The sequence below is a fragment of the Venustampulla echinocandica genome, assembly GCF_003357145.1.
Source record: "Venustampulla echinocandica strain BP 5553 chromosome Unknown scaffold_8, whole genome shotgun sequence".
Taxonomy (NCBI): domain Eukaryota; kingdom Fungi; phylum Ascomycota; class Leotiomycetes; order Helotiales; family Pleuroascaceae; genus Venustampulla; species Venustampulla echinocandica.
Genome location: NW_022474213.1, coordinates 479,690 through 496,079, shown reverse-complemented (window position 1 = coordinate 496,079; position 16,390 = coordinate 479,690). Strand labels below are relative to the sequence as shown.

Sequence of the window (16,390 nt, the reverse complement as noted above, 5' to 3'; positions counted from 1 at the left end):
CGCTAAATGGAATCAACCGCAGTCTCTTCAGATAGACACCCATAACTGTGGAACTTAGAACCTAAGATCTTGTACTCATCTCAGTTATATCGAGTATCGAGGGCATGAAGATCGCCGAAGGTAATTAGAGAATACGTCAGGATCTGCAGGATTGAGAAATGCTAGCAAAAGCAGCAAATATACTGTACAAATCATTGATTGTTATTGATCCAGAAATACAAGATAATTTGGGCTATTTCCATTGATCCCGAACCCATCTCCTTCCCTACAATACACACGTTGCATCCCAATTGAAATGCTTGCCCCTAGCTGCCTACAGTTTCCACAGTCACGCTCCGGGAGAGTCTTGCCTTCTTATCTCCGTGGTCGGAAACATCATTGTCCTCGGCCTTCCTCTTGCTAGCCCCTGCCGGGGTAGTAGGGGTGGCTTCCTCGTTATCTTCATCCTGGTTCTGTTCGGAGGGCCTAGCCTTGGCTGGTCGTCCTCGTCCTCGCTTTGGCAGTCCTACGGGATCATTCTGTTTCTGTGCGTCGGATATGATCGTCTTTGGTCGTCCTCGTCCTCGCTTGACCGCCCCAACGGGTGCTGGTGCCCCTTCATCCTCATCCTGGCTCTTTTCCTCGATTACTTTCTTTGGCCTTCCTCGCTTTCTAGCTGGTGTAGCCTCTGGTGTCTCAGCGGAGCCTTCAACTTCCTGACCATCGTCATGCTTCTCCTCCTCGATGTTTACTTTCTTTGGCCTTCCTCTCTTTCCAACTGGAGTAGCCCTTGGAGTCTCCTCAATAGTTTCAACTAGTTCATCTTCACCAAGGTCCTCTTCTTCAGCAATTGCTTTCTTTGGCCGTCCTCTCTTTCCGGTTGCAATAGCCTTTGGAGCTTCGATGGTTGGTTTGCCATCCTTTCGTGGTCTGCCCCTACCGCGACGTGGAATAGACGGGTCCACAGCCGTGATTTCGAGCTCGGGTTTCCTTGGCCTTCCTCTTGGACGTCCACTTGGCTCCTTCTTCGCCGCTGGTTCAATGACAGGTGCACTCTCCTTGATCAGAACGAAAGCAACTTTCTCAATATCAATAGGATTGACCGCGAGTCTGCCCATTAAAATTTTAGCCTTGACAAACAGGGTGTCGAACTCTTTGGAAGTGTATTTAATCGTTACTTTCTCGCCATCTGCGCAGAGCCATTGATAGACCTCGTCGCTGAAGAATATCACATGATCGGGATCATGGACTGCAAGAAGCAGGGATGCTGTGGCAGGGCCGATTCCCCTCAAGGGATTCGCCAGTTTCTGGAGGACCGTCTTGATGTCATCTGGAGAGCTGGCGTAGTGGGAGAATGCATCGTCAGTGGCTTCTTGGAGTTGCTGGGTGCTATTGGCTGCAACCAGTTTGGGAAGGGTTGGGCGAAAGATACCATGACGGCTAATTTATGTTAGTTGAAGAAATAGTGCGCTTCGAAAACGCTGGGGATTGATGAGAGCGGAGACAAAATACGGATATTTAACAAATTGACTTTGTTGCGCTAGCAGAAAGGAAGAACGCGCGATATTATCAAAAAGAAAACCTCGGAAAATCGCAAAACAGGCTTGTCAATTAATTGGTGGCCACTTACAGCTTCCATTCGATCAACTTGATAAGATCCTCCATCTCCATCGATTTACCGGTCTTCAAAGAGAAGCGCGCCGGAGCCTCGACATATCTGAACTCATCAAGTTCCGCCAGGGGAATCGAGCCAGGTTTTGCTATTCCGCAGATCAGTTTCAGGTTCTGCGCTGACTAACAAATACAAATACAAATTGTATCATTGTATCACAAGATGGAAGAGAGGGTACGTACGTGTCTTAGTAATGCTCTTTAGCACCTCGGGATATCTGCTCAACGCGTCCTTAAAGTCGGACAGCGTGATAGTAGAAGCCATGTTTTCGCGCGTATCGTCCTGTTTTTCTTCCCAAACAGGCTCCCGACTGCTCGGACTATCACTGATTGATGGTGAATGAGACATTGCGGACGGGTTGGGAAACCTGTGACTGTGACGCGTTGTTTGATTGTTTGATACGAGGGGCCTTATTGAGACGTTGGTAGATGGTAAAATAGGGTGGTCGGGGTTGGTATTCGTATTATTATTACAGTAAACAACTGCGCGGCAAGCGGGGCGAGGCGCGTGCACGGGCCCGCCGCCGCATTACTGCACATTACCCCGTATTTCCCCCCTTTACCCTGCGAAGTAAGGAGGCCTACTCCAAAACTCGCAGCATCTACTCCTGCTCCTAAGCCGCCCGTGGAAAAAAGAGTTCGCTTATAAGTGTAGCATCTTTGGCGTTTATCCCATTCTACTCCGTTGGTTTCATTCGTTCATTCGTTGGACTCCTCAGTGCCGTTCCTGCTGGGAACACGTGCCCCCACAAGCAACAAGGTGAGGAGAAAATAACATTGAGAGCAATGACGAAGACGCTGTTGGGCCCCTCTATTCCTCTTTGACATGGGAAGTGTTTCATGATGGCAATAATGCAAACTCACGTCGATAAGGTAACTGAGATTATTGAATATATAATTCAGGACTCTCTGGCGGTTCACAACTGACCGTGACACACATCACCACCAACCTCCAACATCTCAGCATCTTCTGCCTTTTTGCATCCCACCCGAAGTATTCCTATGATTCAGATGTCTCTCATTCGCCTGGCGTGCCGTTCATCCTTCCATCCACGTCTTGACCTTATAAACACTAGAATGGCATCTACACTGTCGTTGGCCAATCTGGTCGAGAGTACGTTCAAGGCAAGCTGCTCCAGCACCACCGCCAGGACCATAACCTTAGCATTTAGCAAGCTCAGTGCGTCTCAAGTACCCTACTCACAGCTGCCACCATTGCCCTTGGCTAGCCAACTTCATTCAGCTCTGCAGGGCAGTCATTTGTCCTGAAGCGCGTATCCGAGTCTATTTTCAATCTATCCCGGCGCCTTGAGGGCGATTTCGCAGGCTCTCGCCGGCTCCGAATGCACACCGACTACAATCAAGAAGAGCACATCCTAGTCTATGACTATTTCCGAGACACTTTTCTTGCCTTATTTCGGGACCATCCGGACTTTCCTGTGATAGAGAGAAAGAAAATTCTGCGACTCACTGCAGAAGCGGTGGAGGAGCTTCATGCCAAGGATTGGATCTACATAGGTACAATGCTACTCCTTCTAGTCATTGCTCTCAAAACCTCGGACTAACTATTCGCCTCAACAAATGTGAAGCCTGACAATATTATGATCGATTGGACTTGTGACGATCAAGGTAACCAAGTAGTCACAGATGTGGCCTTGGGCGACTTCGACATCGCTTTCAAGATGCAAGATCATAAGCCTCTTCGGACCCACTATGCAATAGGGAACGTCATGTGGCGAAGCCCAGAAGGTCAAACCGGTCGTGGTGTCACAAAGGCATCAGACGTGTACTCTTTTGGATTGGTGGTAAGGTATCATACTCTCGAGTATGTAGTCTATGCTAAATCTTTGTCGTAGTGTTTATATGCTCTTGGTGGTGGAGAATTACTCCTCTTGGACAACTAGCAAGAAATGCAAAAACAAGTTATCACGCCGGAACAGGAGATCTTGATGAGACACTTTCTTTCCTTTGGACCGGTCCCTAATTCGCTCTTCGACCATGTCAACGACGAGACGTGAAAAAGGCGTCCGAGGTTGCTGAAATGGAGGCGAAGAAGAGGCTCGAAACAAGATTTGAACATTGGGGCGACGAGCTCGGTCCAGAAGCCAAGGACTTGATATCTAGAATGTCGAATCTTGACCCGGCACATCGAATTACGATGGACGAAGTCTTGAAGCATGAATGGTGGCACGATATAATCTCATCTGGGACCGAAAGCTAGAAGGGACAGTAAAGACAGTGTATCGCAAGAAATGTCACTTCGCCATATATCTTTAACCCTTCGAAGGGCCCAGAGATCGTGGCAGTGAGCCTTCGATGGCCCAGTGGGATTGACCCCATCAATAGACCAGGGTATCATTTAAAAAGGTAGCCGTTAGCTTGAGCTTGAGGATAATAGCATCAGCAAAAGAGACTAGACCTTGAACCCGCGAGGGGAGACCATTCAGCGAACAATAGTTAGAGGGATCTAATGGCTGATAAAAGGATAGAATCAGGTCATGTGACTCTAATTGGGTTGTGAACAATTGGGTATGAAAACCATTGGCTCGGTGAGCATCAGGCTGGTGAGAAGTTGACCCTGAATGTTGTCAAATATATGAATATCTTACTAGAATTGTGGTGTTCAAGTTATATAATACCGCACTAGAATTTGAAATATTCAAGGCGTATAAATATCTAACTGAAATTAAGATATCTACGCTATCTAGATTAGTATATAGAAATAGTAAAGAAGCTCGATATCGGAGAGATATATATCTAGGCAATAGCTGTAGGTGCCTGATTTTTCTAACGAAAAGAGTTTTGTACTAAATTCGCCCAAGACTGCGCCATAATTCGGGACATTAACATTCGCTGATAGGTCTATGCTGCTCCTGTAGATTGTAGGCGCGCGCGAAATAGCCACTCAGAGAGTAAGCCGTAAACATCCTAGACCGGGCTTGTTGGAAGTGGCGGGGAAGCAGCGAGGGCCAACAGCTGGCCAACGTCGGACTTCTATCGACCATAATATTGTACCCCAACTCATTCTCCCATTCTCCTAGCTTCCTGTATCTATTTCCATAATTGCATCACCAACTCGAAGCACTTTCTAATGTGATCTTTGGAACCACCCCGAAATACTTGCCTCCCGGCCTAGTTTGACATGACACGGGTGTCTCCTCTCACAGGCACGATGGCGCAAAATGAAAGTAGCATATTCCATCTCGAATTAATAAGACAAAAAAATCTTTCAGAACAAGAAACCAACATACTCTACGCATTTGCCTACGGAATGCAGCCTGCTACACCAGAAACCGCGGCGGGGGCCGCATATCAGCTTGACTGTTTATGTCCTCCTCTTGAACAGCGCCACGAATGCAACGACTATATATGGATGGTTTGGTCGATTATGCTTAATATAGCTAGGAGTCCAGACGTGACAAGTGAGGTGCACATGCGTCTCGTGAGCATTGTTGAAAGCCTACGGCAAATTGCAAAAGGGGACTTGGAGTTTGGTGTTAGTATTCATCAGATCGATTCACATTCACTCTAGTACTTACTAATAATTCTCACATCCAGATCCACCGACGTGTATGGGGAGACTTGCCTATGCTTCCCATATGCATAGACGCGTTCTTTAGCGGTATGTTACTAGGCAATTTGTAAGACGAATGAGTCTAATTTGCTTGTAATAGACCCTACCACAGACCCAGAAGAAGAGTTTACTCCAAAGTCCGCACAGATATGGCGAAACTTTAATTCCTTCGCGGCTCGATGCCTTAGAGCGGGTATAGCGGGTCCCTACACCCTAGTGATGCACGTTCTACGATCAGCACTTGAGGAGGAGCTGGACACAGTTAGTGAGGTAGGTATTGTGGAATGTAGAGTACAGGTCGCCTGTGAATGGATATTTCACGACGCTAAGCTTCTTCTCTTGTGGGCCCAGGAAAATATTGGCTACGTAGATGTCCCAGTGGAAGATAGTGCATGCTACATTGAAGGAGGCACTTTGTACCATGGGCCATCTACCATGTGCCTGCGGCAGTGGGGCTTCTGGCTGGCCAGGTTTGAAGAGCTTGGAAAGGAAGAATCTAACTTGAGCGAGGAGACTCGGAAGGCTGCACTCGAAGCCGCAGAGACTATGACAACGATCGAAAGAAGGGTAGCCAACACGTTGTCAGAATGACAGCTGGAAGAAAAGGGTTTGCGGAGTTTTAGCAAGCCAATTTCATATTACCTTTATAGTAACGCGCGTGTTCTGAAGGGAACATCCCAAGTAAGAAGCTCACCACAAGCAAGCCGCCGGGTAAGGTTGTAAGGCACACTGTGAAGTGAGCCCCGCTGCCAAAAACGTGCGACTTTAGCACAGTTATGTATTCAAGAAATATGCTCACAGCTCTTATCGCATGTTCGATAGGGAACGGTGACTTGAAGATCAGGGCTGTAATGATAGTCACGTAAGACTAGATCAAGGGGGTTTTTGGACATGGGACAAGGGACGCGGGACTGGTTTACACTAGTAGGAATCTACAATCGGCTTCCTCAAGATCCTTGTATTTTTAATAGGGGACCAAGAACTAACATAGCTACTATCATGGACTATGCATGAATATAGGAAATAGGACAGCTAGAAGAAGCATATAAATGACTGTTTTGAGACATTCATTTCGGAATTCCAGAAAAACGCCCTATTTGGTTGCCATGACACGAATTGTGTTTTCGAACACGAGATAGAAAGGGAGCTTGGGATAATTTTCAGGTTGCGCACAGTTGTCCTCCTCGGAGGGCCAAGACGGAGGCTCAGAACGAGGAGAGTATCTTTCAGAATAAGACCATACCTAATACTTCATGATGTCACCTGAGACAGTTTGTTACAGTTTATATCACTTATAAGGACTAGCAGTTTGGGGATAGCGACAGTGCTCAATATATTTTTCTCTGGATCTTCGAATTTTATAACGAAAGTGATCAGTGGATACTGTAATGACTGTAATGAGAACGTAGCCTAACTGCTGGAAGAAAGTAGACTGGGTAATGCAAGATCTGCCGTGGCGCTAGATACGGATCCTCCTGATCTGCGTGCGAACCCGCCATCTCCGAACCCTGGATATACCTTGAGCGCGGCAAATCCTACTTACTCAGTAGTCATCGCCACGACTAATGACCTCCTTTACGGTAGGTCTGAGGAGGATCGTCTGTGTTTCATTAATATCGACCCCTTGAGTGCACCGAGACGATTACTTACATGCTCAAATTGCGCCGTGTATGACCCTTTCTTGTCATACAGAGGCGGGTAATCTTCAACAATGCCGGATTTGACGAGATTGTTTAGCTGCCCAATCGTTAGCCACTCTAGAAGTACATATGTTAGGACTAGGCATGTCTTACACCGAGTAGATACTTCTCCTGCCCAAGCCTGTCTAAATAGCGTCGACAGAAGGGAATTGTGCCAAAGTTCTTCTGAATAGTTTTCAAAAGCGATTTGGCTGAGGAGAGACGCAGGTCCACCTCTGGCGCATCCTTACGTAGGGCGTAATGCGAGATTTCACCCCTATCATCAACGTGGCCAGTACCAGTGGTGCCGAAGGTCTCGATAGCAAAGACATCGCCTTCTTCCATCTTGGTAGTGTCGTTCGTCTTTACGAGGGGAACACTCTTGGTGCCGTGGATACTGTACGGCAAGATATTATGGCCGGCTAGGTTGCGGATCGGTTTGATTGGGTAGGTAGTCCCATTGATCTCACATTCGTAGCTCTCCATAGTCTCCTGGATGAGCCCACCTAGCTCTCCAAGGCGCACATCGATGCCTGCTTCGCGCACCCCGGTATTTGTCGCGTCCTTTACGGCTGCGAGGAGGTTGTCATACATAGGATCGAATGACATCGTGAAGGCGCTGTCGACGATACGACCATTTACATGGACGCCGATGTCAACCTTCATTACGTTGCTATATTGAAGTACAGTCTTATTGCCTGCATTTGGGCTGAAATGGGCAGCAATCTCGTCGAGGTTCAAACCAGTCGGGAAACCCATGCCGGCATTCATGGCATCGCCTTCAGTTAAGCCATCATGGCCTACTAGACGACGTACACTATCCTCAATGCCATTAGCAATGTCGGTGAGCGTCTGACCTGGCATGATGTTTTTCTGCGCCCACTGGCGGACCTGACGATGAGTCTCAGCCGCCTGGCGGTAATCAGAGAGGAAGTCGCTATTCATGTTATCGAGATGGCGCTTCTCTTCGTCGGTAGTGCGATACAGATTCTCATTCTTGTATTCGACTTCTTCACCTTTGGGGTAGGTGTTGTTTGGAAATAATTGGGACATGAGGACTGATGGGGGATCAGTCTGGGCAGTCGGGGCCTTCTTCTTCTTCTTAGGCTTCTTCTTCTTGTTTTTCTTTTTCTTGGCACCGGCTTCATCAGCACCAGCAGTTGTTTCAATGATATGTTCGTCTGGATCGTCATCAGATCCTTCGCCAGAGTTTTCTAATGCGATGCCGTTCGCGGTTCCGTTAGCACCGGAGGAGCCGTTGGCTTTTCCAGATACATTGACTGTACAAGCCTCTGTTAGCTAGTGTCGCCTCCTAATGTGCCCAAGAGACATATAACACACCGTTATCCGTCTTGGGCGTATCATCATTGGGGGTTTTGGAAGCCATTTTGCCGACAGGAGTGGTCTCTAAGGATTTCGCAGAAAGGAATCGGTCAGCTTTGACGCCAGTTACTGCCCCGTCAAGATCTGCGAAACTGAGAGATGCACACTGATAATTTCAGTTGCGGAGAAAGTTAATCAGGAGATGTCGAAGCTGACGCTAAATGACGATCGTTGGTGGCGAATACTCGCCAATTCCAAATGTCACTTGTGGTGTGTTCCCCACATTGCATTCGCGATGTCGCCTAAAGGGCGCGAGCCTATAAAAATACCGCTCTTGGGACAATCCAAATCAAGTCACTAATAGGGCTCTTATTATTTTTATTACTTGGATACTTATTCACTTATATATCGAAGTAGCGAGAGATAATGCGCAATTTATAGGTACATGACTAACTGACGTGAAATAATCAGCGGCCAAGAGAAAAACACTTCGAGTGCTAAAAATCTGTATTGTTAGTACACGTATATCGAGATTGCTAGACTCGGGTCTATTTATTGACCGCCTTATCTCCGAAAGCTAGAAGGCGGCCAAAACATTATGGCTAGAGCTCTGGTATTGATTGAAACAATCCTGACCATATGTCTTGAATGTTTTCAAGAGCCAGAACGATGTCGATGGCCCTGGAACTACCACCTAACACCAGGTGTGTATAGGTCCTGGTTCTTGAACTCTCATATACCGCAGAGATATCGATATGAAATACTCGCTGATTGAGTACGGTAAATGCTTGTCGGATGTTTTATGTAGTTCTTAAACTTACAACAAGGAGTATAGAAAAACAAGGTATTGGTGTAAAAATAAATATAAGCCTTGCAAGGCCCGCCCGCACCGGGCCGAGACCGCGGCGATTTCTAGAGAGAACTGAGGCTGGACTTTTTATCCCGATATTTTTCCTGCTCCCAAAATAATCGCTCACCTCTTCCACTCCTACAACATCGTTCTATTCCCAATCCACAAATCCCTCACACTCTCTCGCACTTCCAACTACTCTATCCGTCAAAATGGGAAACGTAAGTCTCTCCCCCTGCGGCTCTTTGGCTACAGCACAGTCTGGGTGGTAAACTAACAACCCCGCTATTTCCACAGGGCGCAAAAGCAGCCTCGAAGCGCGAGCGCAATGCAAAGGACAGCAAGGTCGCAAAGTCGCAACTGAAAGTCAACGAGCAAGCTAAGGATATCCAATGCAATGTCTGCAAATCCACGTTCTTGAAGACCACTCGCGGTCCTGCGTATGTCCTTTTCCCTATCCCACCCCACCTACCCCGGATATACGCCATGTTGCCCGGTTGGAGAATTTTATGATGGGCTTATGCTGACTTGTTCGATGCGATATATAGACTTACGGAACATGCGACGAACAAGCATAGCAAGACTCTCGAGGATTGCTTTCCTACTTTTGGGAAATAGAGTTGCGTGGAGGGGATGGGGAGTTTGCGTATGAATGCCGGCTGAATGCTGGCGTGGACATAGACGTTTATCATACCTACATTCTGGGTGGGTTTGGCACGGCGATGTTGGCAGTTTGATATGATGATGCAGCACGGCGAGCGATGGTGTGAATGGTTGGTTCTCTTTGGGTAGCGAACGGCGGAACGGCGTATCTGGGAATCAAGCATAGACAAGGAGTCACAATGAGTCTATGATGCAAAAAGGCTTTCTTTTCGTCATTCATCAATCTTCTACGAAACAGTTCATCTAGTGTGCTTCCACAGGCTGGCCTTGACGACCTCCCACGACTCCATTACCATTCTGAGTAGCGGGAGGAGCAGCAGCACTCTCCTTCTGCTTCTTCTCCGCCTCTAATTTCTGCTGCGCTCGAATCTCGGCTAGAATATCAGGATACCATCGTTCCCCTACATCCGGATGGCTCTTAATCCTATTCTTGAGCGTCGCCTCACCGAGCGTCTTCGATCCACTGCCTCCACTAAAGGTAAACTCCACATCGTCCAACCTTCCGCCATTCCTCGCCACAACCTTCCTCCTCATCTCCTTGATATCCTCAGGAACCTTCCCGACACCTCCGCCACCCTCAAGATCATTCAATTCGTCAAACTCAGCATCCAGACTGACACCCTGGAAGAAAGGAACGCTATACCGCGCCCCAGTTCCAGGCGCAGGACTCAGCACTCTATGCGTAGTACTCATACACACGCCCTGTGTCAGCGCCTCCATCCCCTGCCCAATAGCCACCACGAGCGTACCATCAATCGGCGGACAGTCAATCCACTCGCCCTGTAAATTTTGCACCTGCAACCCGCGATGCTTCGTAACCTGCAGCAAATAACTCGTAAACATACTATCCTTATGCGGCCCCACACCCTGCCCCTCCTTCCCGTCCGTATCCAGTCCCAGCTCCTGTAAATCGGGATACTTGACAATCTTCAGCTTATGCTGCTGCTGCTTGTCGAAATACTTCTCGAACGCTTGAGGAGCGAGTCCGATGGCTTCTGCGATGAGTGTTGTGAAGAATATCGAGATCGTGCCCATGCGTGTTATGTAGTCGCTATAGACGGACTTGAAGTTGGGGAGGTGAGTTTCGGACGGCCATTGTGTTGGCGCGAAGAGGTTTCTGTAGAGGGGTTCGGAGGGGGTGCGGATGGGACCGTCGGTGGAGAGGTCGATTTGCTCGCGGTGGTCGATGGTTTGCGCTGTTATCTCGGCGTCTAGGCGCGAGTATCCTAGGAATGAGGGGGCGTTTTTCATCTCGATTTTGAGTCTGCAGGAGATATCAATATTATGTTACTAAGTCTTTAGTGTTGGACTCTCGGATATATGTGTTGCTGGGCGAATGGAGGGATATCCAGGAATGCAACATGTAGAACTCACTTCTCTTCCGTAGGCAGATCGAAAAACGCAACGCCCTCCTTTATAACAGCTTGCGTGAGCTCCTCAGGGATGCCCACATTTTTCAAATATAAAAAGCCCACCTCGAGCAGCGCATGGCGGAGGTCCTCCAAGAACTGGGGTTTGGTGCTGGGATCCTTAGCCAGGGAGAGGTCCAGCAGAGGGATCGAATCGAAGGAGGACATTTTGCAAACTAGAGCTGGGGATTTATTCTTGGGGATCAACAGGGCAAATAAAAATAAAAGTTGGAGGTGCAGAGGTACATAGTTAATGTACTTCTTGGTACCTGGTGACCTTGTGATACTCCACGCCCTTTATATGTCGTTGCACTGGTGTATATGGCGCCATAGACGACTAATTCCCCACCACCAAGGGAACTCGGGTAACTGATAACGACCCCACCTTTGTCGGTTTGAGGGGCAGTTCACGTGACGATACCATCAACAACAAAACAGGAGGGCAATAATAAATAGAACGGAAAGGGACGGAACGACACAGGATGAAAGGGTATGTAATTTCAGATAATAGCTTTTAATACTTTATGCAATCTCCATAGACACAGACACCTTAGACACCCATGTCGTGAAAAAAATATGCTCGACAACCCAACCGCTATGCAAGCAACCATGCATCGAAGGGGAAAATGAAAAGAAAAACAGGTCATTGCACACTCTGTACAAGCGGCTTGCTAGAGTAGAGGCCGGCAACTTGGTAGAACATCTCTTCCAGAGGCGGGAGCGCAAAAGCGGGCCCAATGTCAAAGATCTCTGACAGCTTTTGATGGGGTACAACAGGCGTTTCGTCATCATCTTCGTCTTTCTCATCCAGTGTGACACTGGGAATCAGTTCCTCCATCTCTTCGTCTTCATCGGCCTCCTCGGTGACAGGTACCAGTTCTCCTGCAGGTTCTGCTGACTCTGCTTCCAATTGCTGTGCAGACGTCGACTGCGCCAGTCTGGTGATTACCTGGCTTCCCTTCTTGTGGATACTTCGAACATCAGCTGCGGCATCGAGAACAAGGAAGCCGTCGGAGTCCACAGCTGGTAACAATGCTGTGATCACCGATGGAAGCATCTCTTCAAGTTGTGGCTGCGCCTCATTTTGATGGAAGATGAAAAGCTCCGATTGTCGATGTTTCAAAGCATTCCCCTTGACGCCTCGAATTCGAACCGGGAGGGCGATCGCAAAGGTCTGGCTCTTTTTGTCAACAGCCAGATGCGCCATTTCCCGCTTCTGGGCCTCGGAGAGACCGATTATGCGGTCGTCCAGTCTGATTCGGAAGCGTTCCTCATCCGCAACGAGGTCATAGACGAGTAACTCATCAGAAAGGGCGATCAAGTCTTGTCCTAGGAAGTCAAGTTTCATGATTTGGCCCTTGAATAACCCAGGCCGAGATTGACGGATTACGCCTGAGTCTGGGTTCAAAAGATGGACCAGACCGCTCTGAGTACAAACAGCAGCTAGAACAGAGCCATCGTCTGAGAAGGCGATAGCACCACTGGCGGGAAGTGTGTCAACGCTGCCAGATTCAACCAGCTCTAGTTTCTCGAGTGGAACGGCATATTGGCAATTCCAACTGCGTAGTGCCTGCCCCTTCTCTCCGCGCACTATAACACCCTCCCTCTTCCGCGTCTTCGGGGACCAAATGCAAACAATATTATCCTCCCCAATCGTAGAGAACCGCAACGTGTCAGGGTCTGCAGCAAGATCCAAGACTCGGCTGGCAATGGATGAATTTGGACTTGCGAGATGGGGAGCATCAATGCGCGATACAAGCTGCCAAGTATCACTTTCAGAGCTCCATTCCCAAAACTTAAGGAACACCTCACGTCTCCGTAGCCGGTCGGTTTTATCCTGCGGTCCCAGAAACGCCAAATCTCGCGCTGGTGGATTCCATTCGTCAACCGTGGCCAACCAATTCCCATCGTGAGATACCTTCATGTGTGTGATCCTTGGTTCAGAGACACGGTGGGCACTTGGAGTTGCGTTTAGGTTGGTTGTATGTGATCTTGTTAATGCCTGGCGAGATATATTGTGACCAGATCCGAGATCAAAGGTTTGCAGGAAAGGGCAACCTTGAACGAGAGGCTCTTCAGTGTTGATTTCTTGAGTCTGTCCAACGGCAAGTAGTAATTTCGAAGGGTCCGCAGGGTTGATAATGGCGGGAGTACGTTGGACCAGAGGCTGCTCCCAAGCTTCCTCGCGGACTCTCAGGATATCTGATTCGGTTGTCTCGTCAGTGGCAAGAACACTTGCTTGGATGCCTGCGATGTTGGTGGTCGGTTGTAGCTCTGCAGTTGATAGAACCATGGCTGAATTATCGGCAAGCTGGATACCATACGACGCTCCTGAAGGAGAAATAACAACATTTTGGATGGTGGCAGATAAATGCGGCAAGAATTGTAGCTTTCCGGTTTCCAGTTGCCATAGCACCAAGACGGTCTCGGAACCACCAGAAATAACGTAGTTACCTAAACGATGTTAGCTTCAGAGCACCCTTCAAAACGGGAACAATCCATACCATCTAGAGACCACTTGACAGTATTAACCGCCTGTCTATGCCAATGAAGCTTCCTTGGTGTAAGACTTATTCCTTGTGGAAGTGTGCCATCCTGGGATCGGATGAGATTCGCAAGTAAGTCGTTGTGCAGGAATATAGAACCCCGAACATCCCCAACGACGACATCAACAATCGGCGTCTTCTTCAAGATGGACTTCTTGAGATTCTCCGTACCGGTCCTATCAGACACCCTCAAGTCGAGGGCCGAGACAGGAACAGCAGTTTCGAATATCCGGAATTCGTATTTGATCTTGTCGATGGTGTCGTACTCGGTTGACCTAAGTCGGCCCAGTAGAACCTTGTTTCCAGCCGCTCCGGCAATAATAGCACCTTCGTTGGCAGTTTTCAAAAAGGATATATGGCCGTTTGATGTGTATATTGTTTTCGCAACCGTCTGGATTGGGCCATCGGGAGGAGCCAATTCGTTGGCAGTTACCCGCCAGCCTCCGTCCTTTCGGCTCTCAGTCGTAAATACAACATCTCTTCGTCGTCCAGCCGATTCCATGGATGCTACGGTCATCCATATACATCCTGTGGAAGAGATACCCCACCATTGCTCCGAGCCCGCCCCTGACGTCCAGTCTATCCGGTAGATGCAGCCATTCGAGCAGGCGACCCAGACTATATCGGACTCTGTGGGTGACAGGCAGTATGTGATGATTCGAGAGTCAGGGCGAGATTCGTCGATTTTGAGTTTAATTGTCCGGGTCAGAAGGGAAGTGGAGGTGGAGTAGACATGGACGGCTTTAGCGCTTGCAACGACGATATACCTATAACGAATTGCAAATTAGCATCACATCAAGCAAGGCAGGTTAGGGATTAATGCATACTTCTCATCTACAGAGAAGACCGGTTCCACGTCTATCATCCGGCCTCCTATAGACTCCGATAATTTCCATGTCTTGCTGATGGGCTTTGGAAGCGTCGGAGCTCCATATTCTGCCAGATTCTTATTTTTAACCAATTCCTGCTGCTCCAAAACATCGTAATCAAGCGGTTCCGCAGAATCTGGATCCTTTTGTCCCTCCGCGGCATGTCCATTAACACCATTCGTAGCTACCAACTCTTTCCCCTTAGTTGGGGGATTGAAAGCAGCGTCCCAGCCAACGTTATCTAAACCGAGTTTTTGCAGAGGTTTCGCAACGGGGCTCTTGACGGATTTCGCACGTTTGGGGGCGGCCTGGACCCCCACTGGACCTCTCTTGCGCTTCAATTCCGAAGCCATGGTGGTTTGTCGGAGGTCTGGTACGGTCTGGAGGTTGGAAGGTGTGAAACTTTTTCTTATCGCGGTGAGCGAGGCTGATTCTCGCGAAAAATAAATTTTAGCGCGGAACTTCCTACGAGAGAGTTTCTTTGATACGACAACCCCACGCGCCCTCCCTCATCTCGCAACATCATCCTTCCGCCCATTTGATACGCTCTGTCCCTTGCGCCGCTCGTTGATTTGGAGAATTTTTTGAACTAGGGATTCCAAGATGATTATTCCAGTCCGCTGCTTTTCCTGCGGGAAGGTTCGTGCCCCCTGTGAACGAGCTCTCCAGGTCCTACCCTTACTAACTTGAGCACAGGTTATCGGAGATCTATGGGAGCGCTACCTGAAGCTTATTGATGAGGGGGTGTCAGATGGGTCAGTTGGATACATTGCTTCCCAGAGTTACTCTACCATCGGTGCTGATATTTCATAGTGATGCCATGGATCAACTAGGTTGCAAAAGATATTGCTGTCGCCGGATGATCATGACACACGTTGACCTGATCGAAAAGCTTCTGAAGTGAGTATTTCCTTGGGGGGTCTATCTACGAGCTCGCTTTCAGAGCATATGCTGTAGATTCGATGCTAACTATTGGATAGATACAACCCTGCGGAAAGAGATGCGAAGAAAGCTCAACTACAGTAGATTATACGAGTCAGGATGAAGCAAATGGCATTGAGACACAGGAAAGCCTTGGACGCGAAGACTTGGGCCACAGGCGGTGTATAGGATTGGAGTTTTCAGCGGTTCCATGCACGATTTATTGAAAAAGGCGTTGAATAGGCGTTGAAGTGGGACTGGGGGAGGCTTGGTTTGCGGAATACATGATACAATCCCCAATATCAGACGCGTTCCATCCTCTTATTTTGCAAAAATGGCGCGCCGTGCCGCCGGAACCGCTGAAATATACGCGTACGCTCTTAGTGCACCCATAGGAGGGCCTTCTTTCGCGTCTGCGCCTTTAGCTAGCATCGCCAGCGCATCGGCTTCGCTGTCACCGCCGGCTGTTTCCAACAGAACTACAGAATCGTACGCCGCCAGCTCCTTTCAGCCACGGGGGGCCCTCCGCTTCCCCTTGGGGTATATCGTCTCCGCAATTGTGGAACCAACATCCACTGATCGGAGACATCTCGTGTATATCGATACTTTTTGATAGGCCATACCCGCTGCAGCGCCTATGCAAGCGCGAGGTGCCTTTTTTCTGGTTAGTACAGTAGCGGCGCAGCGGATCTCATCGCATGAATGAATAGGCGGTCGACTTCCATGGATATGGGAAAAGCCACTGCATCGGGCACCTTCTGGAAGAGATCTAGCAGTCGAACTTATCCGAGGTTGAGCGAGCCAGCAGGAAACAGCACCAATAACCCACGATGTCCTGTACCACCATGAATAAAACTTACTTCTTGTCCCCAGCCAGTGACGCCGGGGCGGCAATTCTAGACGTGC

The 16,390-nt window shown here is 48.6% G+C and overlaps 8 protein-coding genes across 8 annotated transcripts; 4 read left to right on the top strand and 4 right to left on the bottom strand.

Moving 5' to 3' along the window:
* Positions 1-305: 305 nt before the first annotated feature.
* Positions 306-1,999, bottom strand: BP5553_08527 (uncharacterized protein; the record flags this gene model as incomplete). The annotated part of the gene is made up of 3 exons (XM_032017150.1): positions 306-1,419; positions 1,610-1,739; positions 1,834-1,999. 3 exons carry the CDS (start codon positions 1,997-1,999, stop codon positions 306-308), a joined length of 1,410 nt encoding a protein of 469 aa, XP_031866581.1.
* Positions 2,000-3,251: 1,252 nt separating this feature from the next.
* On the top strand, positions 3,252-3,554 carry BP5553_08526 (uncharacterized protein; the record flags this gene model as incomplete). Its single annotated transcript, XM_032017149.1, has 2 exons — positions 3,252-3,455; positions 3,507-3,554. 2 exons carry the CDS (start codon positions 3,252-3,254, stop codon positions 3,552-3,554), a joined length of 252 nt encoding a protein of 83 aa, XP_031866580.1.
* A 1,268-nt stretch (positions 3,555-4,822) lies between these two features.
* On the top strand, positions 4,823-5,815 carry BP5553_08525 (uncharacterized protein; the record flags this gene model as incomplete). Its single annotated transcript, XM_032017148.1, has 3 exons — positions 4,823-5,146; positions 5,209-5,272; positions 5,325-5,815. The coding sequence occupies 3 exons, from the start codon at positions 4,823-4,825 to the stop codon at positions 5,813-5,815; spliced, it is 879 nt and encodes a 292-aa protein (XP_031866579.1).
* A 952-nt stretch (positions 5,816-6,767) lies between these two features.
* Positions 6,768-8,290, bottom strand: BP5553_08524 (Methionine aminopeptidase 2; the record flags this gene model as incomplete). Its single annotated transcript, XM_032017147.1, has 4 exons — positions 6,768-6,824; positions 6,875-6,961; positions 7,018-8,183; positions 8,245-8,290. 4 exons carry the CDS (start codon positions 8,288-8,290, stop codon positions 6,768-6,770), a joined length of 1,356 nt encoding a protein of 451 aa, XP_031866578.1.
* A 998-nt stretch (positions 8,291-9,288) lies between these two features.
* BP5553_08523 (DUF1909-domain-containing protein) lies at positions 9,289-9,694 on the top strand (the record flags this gene model as incomplete). The annotated part of the gene is made up of 3 exons (XM_032017146.1): positions 9,289-9,297; positions 9,374-9,516; positions 9,625-9,694. The coding sequence occupies 3 exons, from the start codon at positions 9,289-9,291 to the stop codon at positions 9,692-9,694; spliced, it is 222 nt and encodes a 73-aa protein (XP_031866577.1).
* A 288-nt stretch (positions 9,695-9,982) lies between these two features.
* BP5553_08522 (uncharacterized protein) lies at positions 9,983-11,316 on the bottom strand (the record flags this gene model as incomplete). The annotated part of the gene is made up of 2 exons (XM_032017145.1): positions 9,983-11,003; positions 11,114-11,316. The coding sequence occupies 2 exons, from the start codon at positions 11,314-11,316 to the stop codon at positions 9,983-9,985; spliced, it is 1,224 nt and encodes a 407-aa protein (XP_031866576.1).
* A 475-nt stretch (positions 11,317-11,791) lies between these two features.
* Positions 11,792-14,916, bottom strand: BP5553_08521 (uncharacterized protein; the record flags this gene model as incomplete). The annotated part of the gene is made up of 3 exons (XM_032017144.1): positions 11,792-13,602; positions 13,653-14,461; positions 14,522-14,916. The coding sequence occupies 3 exons, from the start codon at positions 14,914-14,916 to the stop codon at positions 11,792-11,794; spliced, it is 3,015 nt and encodes a 1,004-aa protein (XP_031866575.1).
* A 250-nt stretch (positions 14,917-15,166) lies between these two features.
* BP5553_08520 (Uncharacterized protein) lies at positions 15,167-15,589 on the top strand (the record flags this gene model as incomplete). The annotated part of the gene is made up of 4 exons (XM_032017143.1): positions 15,167-15,202; positions 15,260-15,318; positions 15,377-15,463; positions 15,544-15,589. The coding sequence occupies 4 exons, from the start codon at positions 15,167-15,169 to the stop codon at positions 15,587-15,589; spliced, it is 228 nt and encodes a 75-aa protein (XP_031866574.1).
* Between the last annotated feature and the right edge of the window lie 801 nt (positions 15,590-16,390).